Genomic DNA, 21,686 nt, shown 5'->3' on the forward strand with positions numbered 1-21,686 from the left:
TGAGGAAGCCTCCCCTCCTTCCTTCTCTGAAGGTCTTATCTGTGGAAATGCAAGCGATCCTCACATTGTAACTTGTGATCACGGCAGCATTTTCTTAAGACTACTGTTATTTCTGTTTTAAACCAGATAGTTGTTAATTTCATGAGGAGTATGTATATGTCTTAGAACATTTTTTCAGTTCCAGTTGTGTTTAAGTGTGCATAAACTTCCTTTAGCTGTATTTCCACACTGAAACAAAGCAAGGCAGACTGAAAGTTTTTTGTGATTCTGTTTTGAGACAAAACACTTACTCTCCTAAAAGTCCGTTCCATGCAGTGTTTTTGCAAAATGAGTTTTGTATTTCGAGAGCAGTGTAAATACTGATTTGAAAATCTATAAGCTCTAGGATGGTGTAAAATAAGGAGGCAGTCTGCAAGCTGAGTTCATCCACTTCTATATATTACATATGTTTCTTTATGTAAAATGTATTTGTGGTCTGTATAATTTTTTTATCTTTTTATTTCTGCTTGCTGCCTCAGCAACTGGAGATAGAAATCAGGCTCTCCTACAGAGTGCTGTGAAGTTTTCAAGGGATATAGCAGTTAAAAAAGGAGGAGAGAGTGGAATTTCTCAAGATATCAGTTAAGCACTGAGGAGTCTGTGACACATTTGTGTCATGTAGGACAGAGGTAGCCCTCTGTAAGCATACAGGAAAAATGTCCTTGTTTCAGGTTCTGAGACCTTTTGTTGTGGACCTGTGCATTTCAGTACTAGCAAGTAATTACAGTGAAGCCATTTATAAGCTGATAAATATGCATAACTGATTATATTCATTCTTTTGAGTTTTAGAAATCATCAGTGGGTTTTTTTAGGAATGGTCTAAACCTAGTTTGATCTTGTAAATGGAAAACTGATTATTTTATCAAGGCATGTGCTCATCTTTTCCCTGAGAAAGATTCTTTTCTTTTCCTTTCACTTATTCTTCATTCTCTTTGTCTTCAAGACATTACTCTTACCAGTTCCTGAATTCTGGTATGACCTTGATGAGGTGAATGGAGAAGTGAACTGTCTTGGTAAAGCATGTCTTTATTCTTACATATCTATTTCTTCTGTAAGCTGAGGATTATGCATGTTTGAAAAGAGTGAATCATTAGCAGCTTTATTTCTGGTTGTCTTTTTTCCTGTGGCTGTTTATGAACTTATTCAGCAAATGTGGTTGCCAGTAAGTTAATGTAGTGAAATATTTTCTAGCAGTGACATTTACTGCCGAGTCCTGCAGTCACTGAATAGGAAGGTTACTGACTGGCCAGGTTTTTGTCTTTGAATTTATATATTATGAGTCGTCATCAAGGACATTTGAAAAATGGCATGTGCAAAAACAATTCCCAGTCTTGCTAATTTGGTCCTCTTTGCTCAAAGGTTGTTTCCTTTCTGCTTATAATGTATACCTAGAGAAGATAAACAGTTTAATTCTTCATTAATACTCTGTCTTCATGCTGAAACTGAATGCAGTGTTTTCTTACTAACCATCTGTTAATAAAATTTCTCATGACCAAAGCAATAAGAGAAATGGAGACAACAGGGACTTCTAAAAGTATCAGTATTCTGTAAAGACAAAAAGTTTCAAGCATTTGGGATTAGAATTCAGGAACTGGATTAATACAAGTCTATATAGTCAATTTGTGTGTGTATATATATAATGTATATTCCTGTATGTATACAGGAAATACAGCAGGTAATTGTCTTACTGATTGTATGCACGTATAAAAGAATCATAAAACTTTAGCAATGTTTAGCTTCAGAAAACATCAGCAAGTGTACTGGTAATGTGCATTCAGTTGTGAGTCTCATATACATTAGGAATGCTTTAAGTAGCAGCAGAAGTCTTAAATATCTGTGCTGAGAACTAGTACCTGGTTGCAGGTGGTAAAACTTCCACTGGCTCCAGAAAGAGCACTTTGCTAAGAGTCTTTGAAATTCAGCCTACTTAAATATAGTCTTGACTTTATGTTCCCAGACGTAACCACTTCTGACAATGGGTTCTTTGTTTCCCTATTGAATCAGTGATAAAAATTGTGAGCTGAATTTTACTGTTGACTTATTTCAATGGCCCACACCTTTTCCACTGGAGACTGCAGGTTTTGCAGTAGTTGTTGGTAGTGAACTAGAGAATTAGATTTCAGCCTTGCTTGAATAATCTATAAAAGCGATCTGTTGGAGCTACTGGTGAGCATTTGTGAAAATTGAACATTGAAGCATGGAGGACACATATATTTAGAGAGGTGACAAATCTCTTTCTCCACATGGAGTAAACAAACATCCCATTAGCTACCCTGAGTTAATGTACACTTCCTTTATGAATATATACTTATTGTTAAAGGCAAGATTGAATTGAAGATAATCTCAAAATGCAGTTTTGTTCCTTTTTAGTGCCTATTATTGAGAGCTGCTAAAATAAAAATGAATTGTAAACAATCTTTCAAATTAGTTGTTTAATTCATGGTAGAGAGCACTCAGTGTGGGGTCCATTTAATTATTTATTGTTTTTTCTTGCTTTTGCATATACTTGAGTAACTATCTGACAGGCATGATTATCCTTAAGGATGATCTTTTATTAAGATGGTCTTTTATTATGAGGCTCTTTTATTATGAGGCTATTCCTGTTTTTATAGGGACACAGACTGACACATTGGTTATGGGTCTCTGAAGGTAGGCTCCTGAGGCTGAGCTGCTTCAAACTGGAATCAACCTTCTGACACCGGTTGTTTGGATTATGGCAGAACCAGCAATTAAATCCAGTTTCTTTCACATTTTGTCCAGCAGCAAGAACAAGATCAGTGGCCCTCTGGTTTATAGATGGCTGTTAGCTGTTTGCATGAATACATCGGAAAAAACCGAAAAAGATCATAATTGTATTGATGTAACTTGAAACTTTTCCATAAGAGGGGAAATGAGGCAGAATCAGTTCCTCTTTGTTTTCTGCTATAGGCATCTTTCCTAAATATCAAATTGATGGTACCTTTAAAACAATAAATAGAAAACACAGAATGGTTAATTTTAGAGTTTATTGTTCTGGCTGGGAAAAATGCTTGTTATAGTTTCCAGAGTTTTCTTCATAATTTTGTTTCTACAAAACCTATTTAAATCCAGACTTAAAACTGTCAAACTGCAGAGCTACCTGAAGTGGAAAGTGTGCATGTGTGTGTATGTGTAAAATGCTGGGATATTATTGGATATATTAGTAATGGAAGTTACGCAGTGCTTAGCCATTACCTCTCACAATTTAAATTAAATTTTGAAAATTGCTGCAAATGGAAATCCTGTCCTCAGAAAAGCACACAGATCCTGATATAGTGGTCAGCTCTTCTCTTTGCATTTAACTTTATTGATAATTCCCAGGTAGGAATACAATTTAAGTTTTCTCCCAGGCTTGATTTTACATTAAGAACTTCCTCTTTAGCAGAAGCTCTAAAGGTAGATTGCCTCTTTTTGCACTGTGCCTGGGAGCCTTTGGAGCCAGATACATTATCAGTAACTGTGGGAACAAATGCCCCTGATCACCTCCCAGGATTTTAATGAAACAAATGCAGGTGAAGAACAGCCCTGTTTCTCGGTGCAGTCATGGAGGTTGCAGATCCAGAATAGAGAGATTAAAAATTCTTCGGAATATTTTTTCCCTCCCTATAATCATCTTCAGCTATCCACGTGTTTTAGTTCAATTGCTACAGAACCCAGCTGGTTTAATTTTATTAGGTTACTGCTTCTTCCTCCAGAGAGCTCTAAGCCTCTGTTTATTTTGGGGGCAGGGAGAGCTCTTCGTCCTGCCTCACTGCCCCACCTGCTCTCCTCAGACATCAAAGTGAGCCAGTTCACTCCTCCTAGCTTAATCCTTCCCCTCTCCCTCCCACCAATGTTCTGCAATTTTCCTTGTATTCTTCTCAGTTATCCAGTGCCCCTGGTATTTGTCAGCAGGTTCACTTTTGCCCTGGAGGTACCTGCTAGGAGGCAGAGACCCCCCTGGCAGCACTTTCCACTCGACTGCCTGCAGCTGTGAGTCTCCTACAGCTGGACAGGTAAATTGTCTGGAAAGGAAGGAGAGCACTGCAGGAAGGGGACATAAATTGGAATAAAAGAGTGCCTATGACAGCATTTCTGTGGGATTGCTTCTTTTGGAGGCTAAGAAGCTGTGTTGGTAGCTGCAGCTCCTGCTGCCTGAAAATACCTTCTAGAGAATTCTTAACAAGAAAGTGGAAATTTTTTGGGGATAGAGGCGAAGAGGAATCAACTAACCAAAATTGTGCCAAAATGTTCCATGCTTGGGGGCAGAAAAGTAGAGACACTCTTCTAATACTGTGAGGCAGTTCAGCCAGGTAGCAGCTGCCCAAATACACTGTCAGTTTTTGACAAAGGACCTATAGTGCCTTACATAGGCATTTACTAGAAGCCTCTAGAAAAGTTTGCCTTGAACTTGCTCTACCTTTGCACTTAGTGAGTAGATTATCTTTTATTGATATTTACTACGTTACTCCCCCAACCCCCAGTCAGTCAGGTGGCTTACCCTTTTGGGTGGGCTTTTTAATTTTTGTTATACTAAATATACTCAGTGAATTTACTATGCATTTTTTGAATGGCATGGTCCTTTCCAATGAGAAGCCCAGTTGTTACAAGTATGTGAATTATCTCAGTGGTACCTTCAGGACTTCCAGTGTCAGAAGGCTGCAAGGTGTACCCCTCAGTAAGTAATGAGCATTTCAGAAATCACAACTGCACAGATAAACAACTTAGTGATATCTTGTACTAAAAGTGAGGATTTATGGCAGTGAACCAGTTATTACGCTGAATGGGTACAACCTCTAATTTTGTCCTTCTTTTCCCACACTAACTGGGAACCCCTCCACCTCTAGGTAGGGGAGGCTACATCTGTCATGGCAAGGGGGTCTTGGATAGGCTGCCCAGAAATAGCTATACTGGCAATTTTTTTTATTGTCTTAGCACACTAGCTTTAGAAAATTCCAGTTAAAGAATTATTTTCTTTTGTGAAGAAGCTTCTAGAAGAGTTTCTTTGCTGAACAGGGGCAGGACCATCATGTTTAATTGTCAAATAAGCTGTCCTTAAAATAGCATATGCCTGCATTTTAGTGATGTTTTTCTTGGTAACCTTTTTCCTGTGTATAAATGCCCTGATATAAACCTGCCCGATGCATATTGATGCAAACTTGATGGGCTATAGATACAGTGAACTCTTCTCTGTTTTCTGTTTTAACACTTTTTTTGGCCTCAGGTGCTAATCTCAAAGACTTCATGCTGATGCCAGATCATAGTCAGGACCAGGAAAATTATGGTGAATGTATGAAATTAACATAATCTAGAGATGAACAGGTGATTCAATTAATTTAGAATTGAGTTTCATCAATGTATTTTTTTGCCTTTTAGTCATTAATCTGTAATGTGTTTTGCTTAAAAAATTAGGAAAGAAAAAACCTCCGTCTCAAAAGCAAGAGCAAGTAATTTTAGCAAACAGTGCTGGCTGAGATGGATGCATTACTGTAGATCTTAATATCCAGAATTTCCCAATATCAGTTGTAGGAAAATGAACTGTTATTTTCCATCTTGCAACTCCTTGGTAGTAAACAAAAATAAATTCTAGTTTTTGCTGCAGTTCATTTTCATGTGCTTGCTACATTTTCCTAAGTCAAATACAAAATCAGGGTTTTTTTTTCTATTCTCATACCATGTCATCTGAGAAGAGTCCATGTAGGCTTTGAGGAAAAAATCCCACAATTTTGGGCTGTCTTTTATTCTTTACCTTCCCCCCCATTCTTTCCCACCCCCTAAGGATTGTAAAGACTATACTGTTGCATAGTGTTTGTGTGATTCAAGTAGACCATTAATTGACATGCACAGTATTGTAATCTTCAGTCTGGAAGAGAAAATAAGCAATTTACTTAATTTTGCAGCATGAGTTCTAGCTGTTATTAAAGTGCATTTGTAGTTGCATATTTTCCAGTAAAGGTGACAGATTACTTCAAAGCTGGTATTTTCTTTTTGTTAAACAAGGTTCTCAAATAGATCCATCTTGCCCACGTATTCTATTCTTGCCAGTTGGCTTTGAAAGCTGGTGCTTGGGCTCATCGTTCAGAACTAGCTTCCAAAAAATGAGGTCCCATGCTGTTTCTATCTTTTGAGCTAGTAGGGGCTGGAAGGATCTGATCTGAAGCCAAGGCGAAGACTGAATTGATGGAATCATATATAACGGCTTTGCCAAGTACTGCCCAGTCATGAAGTCCCACTTTCTGGGAAAGAGCACTGAGATAAGGGGTGGCAGAGCATTCACTGTTCTAAGGGGTGTCCAGAGATTTCCTTTTCTGGATTTAGAGTCAGGCAACCACATAAGAAAAAACTTACTTTTTATTGAATGCTTTTTCACACATTCACGAGTTGTTTCTTCTGCATGCTGCTTACCCATTTTCTCCCCAGCTATACATATCCATTTGAAGAGGAAAAATTTTTCTGCTCTTTATTACAGTATTATATATATTTTGACCATACGTAATGTATCATTGCAGAGGCATGCTTGCACATTCAGTATGCATACTTTCATTTGACTGTGTGCACACACAAATACCCAAATACACATGCAGACAGTTTCAGGTTGAACGATCACTACTTGGTGAGTCTAGATGGAGCTCATTTGTCTTTAGGTCTAAATTCTGGATCTTGAAGGAGTTCTAGTTTTCTAGATGCAACTGTAAAATGGAGAGTAATACCAAGTTCATGTATTTCTTAAAAAAGATACTTGATGGGAATGCGTAGATTCCTCCCATCCCCACCCTCCCTTCCCTTGCTAGCAGCTTTCATTTGTAAGGTAGTGAAAGATCAGGTCTCTCGTCTATGTTCAGCTTTTCTATAAACTGCCAGGATAGTCTCTGAAACCACAGTGATGATACATATCTATGTGTCAGATATCCAATTTGTCACCAACTTCTTCCAATATCTGGCAGAGAGCAGGACCTAAATGAAATCCAGTTGACTGGAGCTCAGCTAAGATCTGATAGAGGTGCCTGTGATAGATAAGTGGTTGAAGAACCTGGTGGAGTCTGTGTAGATGTAATCTCTTCAGCCACTTTTAAATCAGTCCACAGCCTTTGGGTCTTGCTCATTTCTGCAGCTGTTGTAGTGGTCAGAAACAAAACAGGTTTTTTGGAAGAGCTCACATAGGGTGAAAACACCTGCAGATCTTGCCTCACTCATCCATGCTTGCAGTCACTTTTGTCTTCAGTCGTATGTTGTTTGTAGGCTTTCAATTCAAACTCACTTCCAGTTTAGCTGGAAATACTTGATTACTAGCCTTTACTGTCCCAGCTCTCTTCATCTGTCACCTCTCATACCCGATGTTTTTATTTCAGGTTTTGTTAGTATGTGAGGTGGCATACTGCATCCAGCTGTAACACAGTAATCTCCAGAGTATGCATGAATGGTCAACTATGTCAAGTACCTGCTTCTGATACTCCCGAGCATCTCAAAGTTACCAGTAAAACTTCTCATCAAAATATATAATGCAATGAAATTGAAAGGGCACCCTGCTTTGGCATCCTGATGTCTTTATTCTGATGCTTATTAAATGATTGTTGAAATCCAGAGTGCAGCTGTCTACAAAGGTCTAAAGCTCAAATCATAATGATCTAGAAATAAATAATCAATAAATGCCTTCCAGAATGCAAAAGGCTGCTGTTTTCACATTTTTGAAACCTCTTTGGAAAATATATATAAGGTCTGGCATTCCCACCTAGAAAGCTAAGGAGAAAGTATTTTGTTTCATAGCTCATTGCATCAGATATGCAAATACCTATGCTGAATGTATGATTCAAATGTTAAGGTGACCGTTGCAAAAATAAGACATTTCAGGACTCATGAACCCACAGTGTTGTGCTTGGATTTTTAAAAAATGTTTTCTGATAAGAGCACCAAGGTCATTACTATCACCCAAGACATAACTAGTATTTTACGCTCTTTGACAAACCGTTCAATAAGCTGTTTAAAAGCAGGTTTATTTTTTTTTTTACTAATGCCTACCTGTTGTACTTATAGCATAAATAATTTGTTTGAATCATCAGGTGAGTGCTGTTAAGTTATAGTGAGCGAGGAAAATGGCAAAAACGCGAATTAGGGTCCCTATCCTTAAGTGTATTTCAGTTTGCATTTTGATAGCAGTTTAGAAATGTTATCGCCTGTTTTGTCACAGACATAATTCACATCTTTCTTCAGGCACTGTAAACAAGAGAAATGGTTTAATGGCTCCATAAAAGGCACTCTGTGCTGATAGCTGAGATTAGACCCTTTAGTAATGGATTTTTGTGTGTTGGGGGAAGGGGAGGGCTTGGCAGAGGTAAATGTACTGGAAAAGAATCTTGGAGAGACTCTGATGTATCTGAAGTGCTTGCTGCATTGCTGTATGTATCAAGAGAGAGAGATTTAAAGTGTTGGTTTTATCAGTATAGGGGCCTTTTCTTCTTGCATTTGAAATTTTACCAAGTATTATTTTGAGTCACCTCAGTCAGTCTAGTACGTGGAGTTGCAGTGGTATTAGCTTAAGTATTTTTACATCTTCTGACTTTTCATCTTCCTATTGAGTCAAGTCCCCTATACTGAAGTGCATTCAAAAAATCTTCAAAAGTTGTATTGCATATTAACAATTTTGCCTCAATCGATGATAAAAATTAATGAGTTTATTTATAGAATTGTGTTTAGAGAATTATTTGAGAGCATAAATTTGAAAAGCAGCTCAGAAACAGCATATTTAGGCCATGATTTACTGTTACTTCCTTTTCTCTACAGGTACTCAGTCCTCAAGCGTAATACATGTGAATATACGATTACTTAGGAGACATCAGAGTTCAGTAGCACGAGCAAGTGTGGTATAAAATCAATTGGCAGAAGTTGATTTTATCAATTCAAAATTGATTTTATCAAATCAATTGCCAATTGATTTTATACCACATAGTAAATGCTTGTGACCCACAAGTGTGGGATAGGACATCTTTGTCTCTTTGGTCAGTGGAGTCAACATTGCCTACCATTAGCCAGCATCACTGAATTGCCAGTTATATATTGTGTGGCATTTAAAAGTATGTTTAAAACCATTCTTTCACAGAAATAAGATTATATCATGTGTTCTGTGCAGGAATCAGAATTTTGAAATTTAAAATGTTACTTCTTGTTCAAAGGAGAAATGACTTGCCATTTCATATAACATACTCCTTATTCCTTCTTCATCTTGAATAATCATTTCTTGAATTGCAAAATATTTTAAAGTATTGCTTAATGCAATTTCAGGGCTTTCTCAAAAGAAGTAGATTCAGGTCTGTCTGTACAGAGGTAGTACACTTCCTGTTTCTCAGAAAGTGTACATAGCAGACTCCTCTGAGACAAACCAATTCCTCCTTTGATTTCAGAGTTCTCACTGAAATTGTTCTTCATTTGAGTGGTTTGGTTCTTCATTCTTTGGGTGTTATGAACAAAATGTTCAGCGATTAGGCTGTTGACAGGTGTAGCAAAAGAGAACAGTAGTTCTGAAGGATGGATGGCAGGTTTCACCTGTGCTTTTGCATGTTATGTGTGAGTTTACCTCGCAGTGAAATCATTATTGCTTTGTATAAAATCCAGGTCTGTACAACAGCACATTATGTATAATATGCAGGCCCTTTTACTCTGAAGATATAAATAGATATATTTATGCACAGAGAATATGCATACAGTAATGTATTATGCCTTCATCAATTGGTTACAGATGGTAGCAGTCCTTCTGCTTGCCTTATATCTGTGTGTTGGTTTCGGAGATGCCCCAGACAGGGTGCGTGGGGCAAGGGCCTGTTTCTGATACTGATAAGCCTGACTTTGCGTGGTGGTTGAGAGAAGGTGTTGAAGACATCCATCTAAATACACATTGTAAGATTGTTTGCCTTTCAAGTTCGGAGGTAGTTATCTATAAGTAATCACTTGGGATGAAATCTTGGCCCTTGGTCACTTTTTAATAAGATCATTATAAAGGCAGAGAGCCCCTTTAATAGGTTGAGACTTTTGTTCTGGACTTAAATAAAATGAATTTACCATCAGGGAGAAAGAAGTGGTGAGGAGCTGGTTGTTTAAAATGTCATTTTGTTAATTTGAATGTGTTGGTAGCTGGTATGCTGCACTAAAATTAGATTGTATAAATAAGCAACCCTGCTCTCCTCAAAAGAAAGAGGATTGAGAACATAATATAAAATCTAGTTTAGCAAAAGAGTGTATGTTTAAATTTTCTTTTAATAGGTGCACTGTAGAATGAGTGTCACATTAAAATCAAGAGTGACGAGGGTTTCAGTGATGGTATGAAGACTGCTTTGAATGTTTGAAGTTTTATTGTTAAAATAAGCCTGTCATCTTCAGCCACACTTAAGATATGGTCTGAAAGGGCAAGTAGCCTTCATGAAAGCCCCCCAAAAATGTAGTAAGTATTTTTATCAGCCTTTTTTCCTTTCTGCCTCTAAAAGTGTACACTTAAGGAGTTACAGATAAAGCTTAGCGTGGTGACTGTGTCGGGGAACTGCCTGAGGAAGGCTTTAAATTTTACAGCTACATTATCTTTCTGGCTGTAGTTAAGATAAAGATCTAATATAAAATCACTTTGGTCTGTAATGCTTTCTGTAAATGAAGTGAAGGTGTTAACCTACTTGATTTGATACACTTTACCCTAGCTTATAAAGCTGAGAGGAAGGTGAGGTAAACTTTAATTAAAACTACAGCGCAGATGCCTTCTAGCACTGTGCCCTGTACCTTACTAGGACTGTACAGTAAGCAAAATAAAATGTACCTCGCAGTTGAGGCAGCAGGCTGGAGCCGTGTTCAGTGAAAGTAATTTAATTAGTGTTGATCATGACTCCAGATGATGGTGATTTGATAAGGAATAATTTAGTACTTAACAGCCTTTTACATGCACCAACTCCATGTGGGAAGGTAAAGCAAATTGCACAAAATGAATGTGCTGCTTTCACTTGTGCCTGTGCCAGTGAGCTGGAAAACTGCCTGTTAGCAGACGTTCAGGCTCTCAGTGCTGTGATGAAATACCCAGCCAGTTCTCCGCACAGGGCTGTTGTGTGGGAGTCTCTGTACTCCCGTTATTTAAAAATAAATAAGGGAAGTAATTTTTCATAACAGATTAACTCCAAGGAAGTAGCAAAGTAAAAATAAAATTAAAAAAAAATAGAGCAGCATGTGGCCTTTGTGCAAATATGTGATACTGACTTTAAAAAAGAGTCTTGTTGCAGTTGTGTTTTAATTTTTTGATTCAAGTTCAAGCGATTGCCTACCTTAGCATTGGAGCCAGCATCCCAGAGTTGCAGGGCCCATCATACGCATTAAATGTGTGGCACACATTATCTGACTGAGACATACAAAGGGGAGTCAGCAGTAAAAGTTCACTAGAAACATCCTGAAACAAACTTCTGGATATCAGCCTGCTTTGCGATTACTTTGGAACGCTGACCAGGCTGCATTTTGCCATATTATTAAATCGGAGAATCGCTTTTCAAGAAGTCTATGTGGGCTTTTTTTTAGTGCAAGTTCAGACTTGCACTAAATTTTATTCAGAAGAATTCTTTTCTTCTTGTGATGGTCACATTTTTCATCTGTTTCCTAAGTTGTTGTGCTGTGCATATGCATTTCTATATGTTTTATTGTCTGCTTCTCCTTTCCTGATCTTTGCACATGTTATCCGCCAAATACAATAGCTGAATAGCAGTTTTCTGCTAACTCTTACGAGTTTTGTGAAAGTACGTGGCAAAATAGAATAGTGTTATGTTGCAGATGACTCAACTGAAAGGCAGTAGTAGAAGCTGTCATGTAATAGGGTACAGGAGGATCTATTTATGAAAGAGTTCTGTGAACATTGCCCAACCATGAGAAAACCCGTGGCAAAAGTCTGGAATCCAGACCTTACTCACAGATGCCAGAGTTCAGTGGTTCTGATGCTCACTTCTTAGACAGCATTTCATTTATCTCCCCACTGAACACTGACATGTGTATGCAGATGCATTAGTATCATAAAATATGTCATCTATAACAAATCGTCTTTCCCATGCTCAGGTGCAAGACAAGGGGTAAGATGCTACTTGATTGTATATAATGATAGCTTGACTTTTTGCTGAGATTCCCTAACAGGAACTGCTGTACATGGATTTTTACAGAGATGCAAGTGTCTATGTCAGGCTGGAATGTGATATTCATACTCTGATGTTTTGATGACAGCATCGAAGAATCAGTAATAAAATTATCTCTGAATTCTAGGCATCTTGAAGTTCAAAAATGCATTAACAACCTCATTTTATTTAAAACTTGATGGTTGTGTTTTCAAGCTGTTGCATACCTGTCTTTTAGTCCTTGGTCCTCCCAGTCAGTTACTTAGGTTTGTCAATGTCAGATGAACTTTGACTTTTCTTCTGCTTTAATTTTGGTTAAGATTGTATATGAAATAAGGAAAGTTGTCTGGCATAAACTAATTTTCTGGTTAACCTTGCCTTTACCTTTGGCCTTTCTCTTAATACAGACCAACTTGTGCTTCTAATTACTGCTGCATTTCTGTCACATCCCCTCTGGGGTTTTTTTAGCTTTTAAAAAGTATGACTTTTTTTTCTCAGTTTGTGTCTATATCACATTTACTATCAAGTTTGGTCAGGCCAGGATTTTATCTTGTCTGTTTTTTAAGGAAAGTTATTTAAGTAATTTCTTCTGAATTTTTTTAGATTATATTTATAATTAAAAGTGCATATAATCATCCAATTTCAAGGGTTTTGCTGCAAATTTTCAAGCATTCTGTGGGACAAAAACATTACTGATCATATACTTGAGGCTGAATATCTCAAATTTATTTTAGAGTCATTTGTGTGTCACTCTTTGAAGTGGACTACTATTGCATTTATAGCTAAAAGCTACTTCTGATATTACTTAGAAACATTTGGTGCCTGGGAAGTATTTTGCCTCTGACAACATTTACAGTAGTTAAGCCAAATATAAGTGGGCTGTTATTTTCCTGCTAATGAGATGGGATGCTGGCCATCATTCTATTAAACAATAGAAGTGATAATAGCCAATGTGAAGGATCTCTGGTGTCTATTTTTCAGTTGACTCTCAAAGAAATATTTGAAATGTTTATTTCCTATATTGTTTTTATTATTACAATGGTTTAATTAATCATGTTTTTAATTAGCAGTGTCGAGCTTACTTGGGAAAGCTAATTGTTGATGGTGTACTTGGGTTTTAATTGCATTCTCCTTCTCTTTGCAGTGGCTTTTCACGGTCTCCCTGTGAAAATCAAGAAGGAACCCCATAGCCCATGTTCGGAACTTGGCTCCGCCTGCAGTCAAGAGCAACCATTCAAGTTCAGTTATGGGGAAAAGTGCCTGTACAATGTCAGGTAAAGCAATTAGGAGCATGTGAGAATTGCTGCTTTAAACGAGGACTGACCAAAGAGTAATAAAACCGTAATAGAGATCTGATAAAAGTTACCTCTTCAGCAGATAACAGAGTGATGAGATAATGCATTTAGCTGATGAACACTGATGGATTTGTTTACAGTTGTATCAAACACTTACATAGTAATTTTAAAGCAATGTTTTTCACCCAAATGCACATCCTCCATTCCTCCTCCATGGGAGCTAGCCAGAGTTTAAAAACCCAGGGTACAAGTGTGAAATGGAAGGAGTATCTTGTTTTCTGTGAGTTGTGTTAAAAGTACTTTCAAAATGCATTATGCACATTAGGAAAGAGAGATCTGTGTAACAGGCAAGGGATTGGCAGGTCTGAGCAACACATTAGGTATTTGAGAAATTGTGCAGATGTTGTATTTGTATATTCCTGGGTGATTACCTTAGTCCCTGCATCTTTGCTGCTTACTCAAAAGCAAGTTGTCTTCTTTTATAGGTGTAGATAATAAAAGCTTTATTTATTTGTGGGTGGTGGAGGGGCTTGATACCTCTTCATTCCTTATTGACTTTCTTTTGGTTGCATTTATGTGCCACTCCTTCCTTTAGTGAAAGCAGTGAAAGATTTCTTATTGACATTTCAGTCGATTTTAGAATCTTTCATCTAGCTCTGATTCTCATTAATGTATTATGAAAACTGTTAGCACTTAAAGCATTATAACATTTAACTTTTTGGATATGAATGGGGAGGGAAAAAGGAAAACACTGGCACTTTTGCCAGTTATAAGGAGTGATTTTGGTTTCCAAAATCCAATGAATCCATTGATGTATTTGATGGGTGTAAAGGACCTGACATAGGAAAGTATGCAAGCTTGTGCTTACTATATTCCTAATGTCTGCATTTCTCCTGGTTAGAAACAGGGATGATCAAAGTGTTCTTAAGTCCTTTCCGATTTGAGACACCCTTGAAAATAGTATCTATGTATTTGTAGGACCAGCAGTTTATTTTTGAGAGAGAGAGAGAGAGAGAGGTAAAAAAAAAACCTGTCGGGAGAGGCTGCTGACATCCTACTATGGGTAGCTAAGCCAGCATACCATTGTTTTTCTGGGTCAGATCCCTTCCCTCTGGCTGTATTGTTTTACTGTTTCACTTTGTGGTTTGTGCAAAAGAAAAAGCCTTGACAGGCACTGTCAGCTCTTTGTGCTCTAGTCCAGGTGCTTCTACTTTTATGTGTTTTGTATACCTCCTGTTAGAATGTGACTGTAAGACTGAGTCCTTTAAAGATACATTTCTATGCCGCAGAGAAGAAAATGCTGTGCTGAATAACTTGCCTCTAACATGACTTCTTCCTTGCTCTTCTTAGTGTAAAGTTGAGAATTCTTCTGCCCCAAACTGGTTCATAAGTTAACTATAATCAAAAACTCCTAAATGGGGCAGTTGTGGTGATTTTTTTTCTGGATGTAGATGCTATGGTTTTGGATTTTCTTCTTTCTTTGGAAAAAAATAACCTGCCTTGCTTTTCCCTTGCCTTACTAATAGTGCCTATGATCAGAAACCACAAGTGGGAATGAGGCCCTCCAACCCACCGACGCCATCCAGCACTCCCGTGTCACCACTGCACCATGCCTCCCCAAACTCCGCTCAGACTCCGAAACCTGACCGGGTTTTCCCTACCCACCTCCCTCCATCCCAGTCCATTCAAGACAACAGCTTCCCTATGGATCACAGGTAAAACTCGAAACACGTGAAGGACTCGTGCAGAGGGTGCTTTACTTGTGGCTTCCACTCTCTTATACTGGCTTCCTGCCCACAGCTGTTCCCTTTTAGCTTGGGGGATCAAGGTGGAAACCAGCAAGATTCACAGTGTCAGAAATGTGTGTTTATGAAAGGCTGGCACCCGGCTTGGTGCACTGGTGTGCGAGTTCATATTGGCAACAACAGAATTTAAATTACATGTTGGTTCTGTCTTGTGAGGGTGATTACAGTGTGCTTGGATAATCTCCTCTAGGCTCCCTTTCCCACAAAGGTTGGACTCGATGGTCTTTCAAGGTCCAACCTGGGCTATTCTATAGTTTCCGTGATTTGCTTGAGGCTAGAAAGCCCTTTGAGGTGATGAAGTCACTAGCAAGCATGTTCCTAACTATAAATATCTGGCCTCTCGCTACGCAGTTCACCTATCTAAGGGATAAGTGGCCATGTTACAGTGTTCCTGCTTTAGAATATTCTTTAGAAGGGTGGATCATTTTTCCAAGCCCTTTTGTAATGTAGCATTTCAAAAAAAGATGCCAACATAAACCGTGCTTAAATAACATTACTCTGAGTAAAAGCCACAAGAGTTAGAGACTAGAAATAAAGCTTAAACTGTCCTTAAGTCACCCTGTTTTGTTTTGATATGTTAGAAATCCCCAGACAACTATCTTTCTTAGCTCAGTTTTGAAACAGATGTGCTCAGTGGATTTCCCTGTTTTTTCAGTCCAAACACTTGTTTGTGGAATTCTATTTACCCTAACCTTTATTGCATGAACCTGTTTTTGTATGCTGAGTTTTGATTGCTCTTGAACATTTAAAATTCCAGTGGTGTGTAAAGAGATATGTATGTTCGGAAACTTGTTTTACCTTTTAATCATTATCAAATTAAGAAAGACCTGAAACGAAAAGCAGTTGTTGGGAGTGTGATTTGCATGCTTCTGCTCTAATAAGGGCTGTTATCTCTGGGGATTTTGCAGATCACTTCTGAAGGAGGTTGCTAACGTTAATGTTGCTGTTTCGTGCTCTGCTGAAATATCTTTAAATAGCACCAAGGTTCTCTACAAGCCCTTCTGGCCATCAAGGAACACTGAATTGGCCCCTTCACCTGCCATAGTCCCATCTCCTCCCCAGCCATGGACTGTGGTCTGACCACAAAGCCCCCCAGTGAAGCCAGGCAATGGTTTAGATTACAGGACGGTGGATAAATGTGTTTCTGTACATACACCAAAGTCAAGCTGCCAGGAAATTGGCAGAAGCTAAATGGCTTATGTGCAGAGAACGCTAGTAAGATTTTTCAGATAAAAAAAATCTTTTGTTATAAAGCAGCTCATAAAGAGAGCGCTGAACCTGCAAGGTTAGTAAGTTTGTAAGGCCTAGCTTGAGTATTTATAGACATTTGTGTACATTCTAGTATAATTTCTGTACCCATAACTCTTGCTCTGTGCAAGCTTTTGTAGGCTCTTTATATGATTTCTCCTCCCTTCCTTCCTCCCTTCCCCATCTTTGATATTTATGTTCTTTAAGGCATTTTGCACTAATACTTCCCTTCTATTACAGAATATCACGTATTCTAGTAAAGCCCAAAATAGCTTACTCAAGCAAAGAAAAAAAATTTCATTTTTCTCCATTTTTAAAGAAAGGTGGAATTGTAGTGAAAGATATGAAGATATTTCCCCCCATTTTTTAATTTATTTTGAATCTTGTGTATGAAGCAAACTTGTACTTCATATTTTTGTGAAATTCAAATTTTCCTGATTTACAAGGTGAGATACTATTACAATGAGTGTATTCAGAAAATGTCATTTAAACAAATGACCTGTCTTGGTGAGTTCCTATATGAATCTATAACTCAAGGCACAATTTTTTTGGAACATACATTGGTGGCATAGGATAGATAGCATTAGTATCTAGTACGTACAGCCCATACATCTTCGTACAGGGCATGAGTGTATGAACGATAAGTGGCCCTAACAAGTACCAACAGGAAACAAATCCACTTGTATAAACAAATGGCTTGATTCCATACAAAGCTTCCAGTACAACAAGTATTATTAACTTCCTTTGAGGCTTTGTGAGTGAGCCTGTTTCTTATTTTATCTTCAAGTTGCAATTTTCTGATTCACTCCTTGACAGTTCTTAATGATAATTTCTGCTTCTTTTTTTGGCTAATGAAAAAAGGAAAAAAAGGAAATGAATGCAGTGTCAGTCAGCCTAACTGTTTCATAATACATTTGAGTTTCTAAGTTTATTTTCTGCAGGTGTAGGTGGAATTGCAAAACCCAATGTTAACAGCACAGTACTCTTTCTACTGCAAAAATTATAGTATTTACAGAAGCATTAGCAAAATTCATTTTGTCTCCACTACTACATTATAATAGTTTCTATCTCTATAGTTTCCACAGTATTTATAATTAAGCCATGATAGTAAATATTTGTCATAACACCTTACAGCAGTATTATGCCAGATGGTAGTAGAGTTTAAATTGTTTTAGAAACATGTACTACCTATGAGTTGATAGTCAAAGATTTAATTGCTTATCCAATCAAACCCCTGCATTGTGCTTCACTCACAGAGTTTTCTCCAAAAGAAAGTCTTTCGCGCATGCAAAACAATTGGTTCAGATCTTCATTAGGTCTTCATTTTTTTGTGTGTATGACAGTAAGAGGCTTCCAAAGAAAGGCACAAGTTACTTTTTTTTTTAATGTGTCTTGTTTATAATAAAGTGATAACAGGACTAATAAGCAGTTTGTTGCAAGAACATTGCATCTGCTGTTGGTTAGTGAGGTGGTGGTTGTTAGTGCTGTGGTGGTTACTACTGTGGTAATCTGCTGGAGATAACAGGAAGACATCATGAAGTTCATCAGGGCCCAAAAGAGCATCCTGGTATTCTTCTATATGCTTCTGAACCTGCAGATGGCCAAGTAATTACATTCAGGCCTTTTAGTTCAGGTAGATAGTTTTTATGGAAGAAAAAACAAGCATAAGTTTTTGAGAGTAGTAGCATTCTATGTAAATCAAGATAATTTAAAACTAAATTATCTTATGCCTATTGAAGAGCATTTGAGCATAGCAAATGGCAGCGTGGCTTGTACAGATTACAACTTTCATGTAGAAATGACTGAGGGGAAAAGTTGAGGCAGGAGAGTAATTGTTGTAGCAAAAATTTGTACCCTCTCCTTTTACTGGAGTGCTGACATTCCCTTCGTGTAACATTGGAATGCAGTGCCATCCTTGTGAGTCGATCTCTCATGACACTACCCCTGAGAAGAAAGAACAGTGGACTTTTACCCTGGAACGTTTCCAAATGTTAGAGCAGACTATACTCTATTCAAAATGTGTTATTGTGGTCAGAATGGTTTCCGTGTAATAGTAAGCTGGGTAAGAGTAAATTAGAGTACAAGCAAGATGTTGCTAACATTTGTGAAAGAGCAGAGAACTCCACCTAGGCCTCCTTCATGTCACTGTGGTAGAATGTCAGTCTTTCTACTCTTTTGAAGCTGGTGCATTTCCTGTTTGCCTCTTCTGCTGAAGGAACATACTGGAGGCAAAGAGGATGTGGTGGGGACAGGTCTTAGAGCTGGTATTAATAGGTGGGATTTTTGTTTCTTTGCTTGCTGCTGTTGTACAATCTCAGTGGTCCTAATGGGAGCACTTGGCATTATCATAAGCAAAATGTTATTGGGAAAATGGTACAGCCACTAATGATGACTTCTGAAGATCTTTGGGAAATGGAACGTAGCTCAAGTCCTTTACATGACCTCTCTAATTTGTGTTCTAGATTTCGCCGCCAGCTCTCTGAACCTTGCAATTCTTTCCCACCTTTGCCTGCAATGCCAAGGGAAGGACGTCCAATATATCAGCGCCAGATGTCTGAACCAAACATCCCTTTCCCGCCTCAAGGTTTTAAGCAGGAGTACCACGATCCAGTTTATGAACACAATGCTATGGTTGGCAGTGCAGCCAGTCAAAATTTCCCCCCTCCTCTGATGATTAAACAGGAACCTAGGGATTTTGCATATGATTCAGGTAGGTGAGATTCTCCTTTAGTTCTGCATAGCAAAGGAATATGGGAGTCCAAGCCAGTGCTATTGATGTTCTGATCATATGAATTGAAACTTGCTCTTTGACACTTACAGCTCACAAATTAATGTCTGAGGCAGCTTATAAAGTATTAAGATTGCTACATAATACAGTGTGACTTGTGCCACCATTTCTTGCTCCATGTGAATTGCTCCACCAATTCTTGCCACCATTTTCTAGAAATCTCTGTCCAGAAATATTAAAGAAGTCGAGGAAGAAAGTCATGGGTGCAGATTTGCTTTGTTAACAGGGAACTTGTTCTGTACTATCTCATCTTTGACCTCTGAATTTTTGTGCTCTGTTTTATGAGTTCTTCCATTTGTCTGCCAGAAATAGAGGACTCTTTCTCCTCTTGCTTCCATTACTTTAAATCAGGAGTAGCTCCATTGAAGTGGGGTTTTATACAGCTATAAAACCGATGAGGGAGAAGAGTCGGCCAAATTGGTGTCAGCTTCTCAGTTTGTGCATACTGCTGTGCTTTGTGGAGGTGCATAATCTGAGATGCCAGGTTGCTGATGTAGAGAATACGTTGTTGCTATTAATAATGTTTGTTATGATTGTGCTTATGGGGCAACTGGAATGGAACCTTATTGCTCTACAGACAGTACAAAACAGAGGAAGTGGTGATCTTCTGATCAAAATAGAAAAGATAAGCAATAGAAAGGATAGAAATATAAATCAAGGGAATAACATTGCAAATATTTGACAAAATTTCAACATAATATTTATATTATACTTGGAAAAAGAATGAGAGAATTAAGAAGTCAAAAAAGAAATCTAGCAATGAGTACCAAGTAACAAGGTGAAGGAAGCTACAAAGAAGAAAGCTGGAAAGGTGGTGTGAAAAGAAGCTGAAATTAGAACCTGAGTGCTCTAGGAGGGGTTAAACAGTTGATTGGTGTGGAGCCAAAATAATACAATCAAAATGTTTTTCAGTTTTAGTGTAAGTGATTTCTGCAGCTTTCATACAGATCCATGCTGACTTGGGCAGGGGGAATGGATGGCTCTGTCTGACTTCAGTCTGACTCCCCCTTCTTCTTGGTGCTGCTGTACTCCCAGGGCTTTCCCCCTGGTTCAGTCTCTGGCAAGAGGCTGTTGCAGTTTATTTTCCAAAGGCTATATGACAGCTGAATTGAAGTGTCGTTTGAAATTTTAGCTCATGAAAAACTGTCTTGCAATTTGATATAGCGTAGAACTTGTTTTTTTTTTTTATTTTATTTCTGTAGCTAACTTAACACTGTCTATTTGGTGGGGTATTTTGTGGTTTCATTAATATAAAGTGCTTGTTGTAGAGTTGGTCCCGATCCCAATGTTAGAATGGGGGACTTTGGAAAGTAGACCTGTGTTTTCCTTTCTTATTCTTAACAAGCAAAGAACCAGTCGTTAGAAAATATGAGTTAGCCCTTAACAGGGAGGAGGGACCAGGGCTGAAATATTTTTCCAAGCTGAAATATAAGACAAGATAAAAATGAAATCAATTTAAAAGGATCAGATCCAGAACTCAATGAGATCTGTGGCTTTGTGGAGTTGTGTATCTCTAGTCCTAAAGCATATGGGAGAGACTGTGTAGTTCATGTGGCAGTGGGTAATAAGTGGGGGACTGCAGCTTCAGGCACTGCCAGTCCCTTGCAACTTTCACAAGCACTGTTATTCATCCTGCTAAATTAAAGGTCAAAAAAGGCCCTTTTGTAAATATGCTTCTTATTTGGCTCAGAAGTGGGATCTCCTTATTGCATACTGTTATTTTAAACCTGGATTGGCTGCTGACATTCATATTTCTTTGGAATATTCTGTATGGAAGAAAGTTGGAAATTTTATTCTTAAATGAAGATGTACAAACTTGTATCCAGTCCTGTCATGCCTATTTATTTTGTGCCAGCAAGAACAACATTCCACTTTATAATAATGATCTTCAAGTAAAATTGTTGCTTCTTTTGTAGATGAATGATTAGTTTTAAAGAATGTAATAGCTGTGTAACCAGTGGTCATGAAAAATTAATCTGTTGGTATCAGGAAGTACTTTTATTGGCCTCAGAATCACTGCATTTAAGTTGACACATCTGTACACTCCATAAATTGCAGTCAACAACTGTGGTCTGTTGATATTTTGTCTTGTTACCATCTGTTCTCTAGAAACCATCATTTTCCATCCTTGCTAAGAGGACATTAAATAACCCCTTAGGAAACATAATGTATTTGTCACTGAATCATTGATTTCATTTTTCACCTATGGATGTTCAGGGAAGGAGGAATGCCAGAGTAAAAAGTCCTTTTTTTCATTGTAGTTTATTGCAGCTCAGATAAGAATATAGAAAGATATTTAAAAAGTTCATTGTAATGCACTGAGATATTCCTTTTGGGATGTTTTTGAAAGGGGCTCATAAAAGTTCATCGCTTTTGTGTACTATTCTTTTATACTTTG

General features: G+C 37.9%; 1 protein-coding gene across 3 annotated transcripts in view; it reads left to right on the top strand.

Moving 5' to 3' along the window:
- ETV1 (ETS variant transcription factor 1) overlaps positions 1 to 21,686 on the top strand; it is a 66,161-nt gene that overhangs the window by 20,550 nt on the left and 23,925 nt on the right. For all 3 annotated transcript variants that reach the window (XM_063411372.1, XM_063411379.1, XM_063411385.1), the window contains 3 exons: positions 13,297 to 13,426; positions 14,974 to 15,162; positions 18,963 to 19,210. In XM_063411372.1, the coding sequence (XP_063267442.1) occupies positions 13,297 to 13,426; positions 14,974 to 15,162; positions 18,963 to 19,210 (567 nt within the window). The remainder of the gene's footprint in view (positions 1 to 13,296; positions 13,427 to 14,973; positions 15,163 to 18,962; positions 19,211 to 21,686) is intronic.

The sequence above is a fragment of the Prinia subflava genome, chromosome 1, assembly GCF_021018805.1.
Source record: "Prinia subflava isolate CZ2003 ecotype Zambia chromosome 1, Cam_Psub_1.2, whole genome shotgun sequence".
Lineage (NCBI taxonomy): Eukaryota > Metazoa > Chordata > Aves > Passeriformes > Cisticolidae > Prinia > Prinia subflava.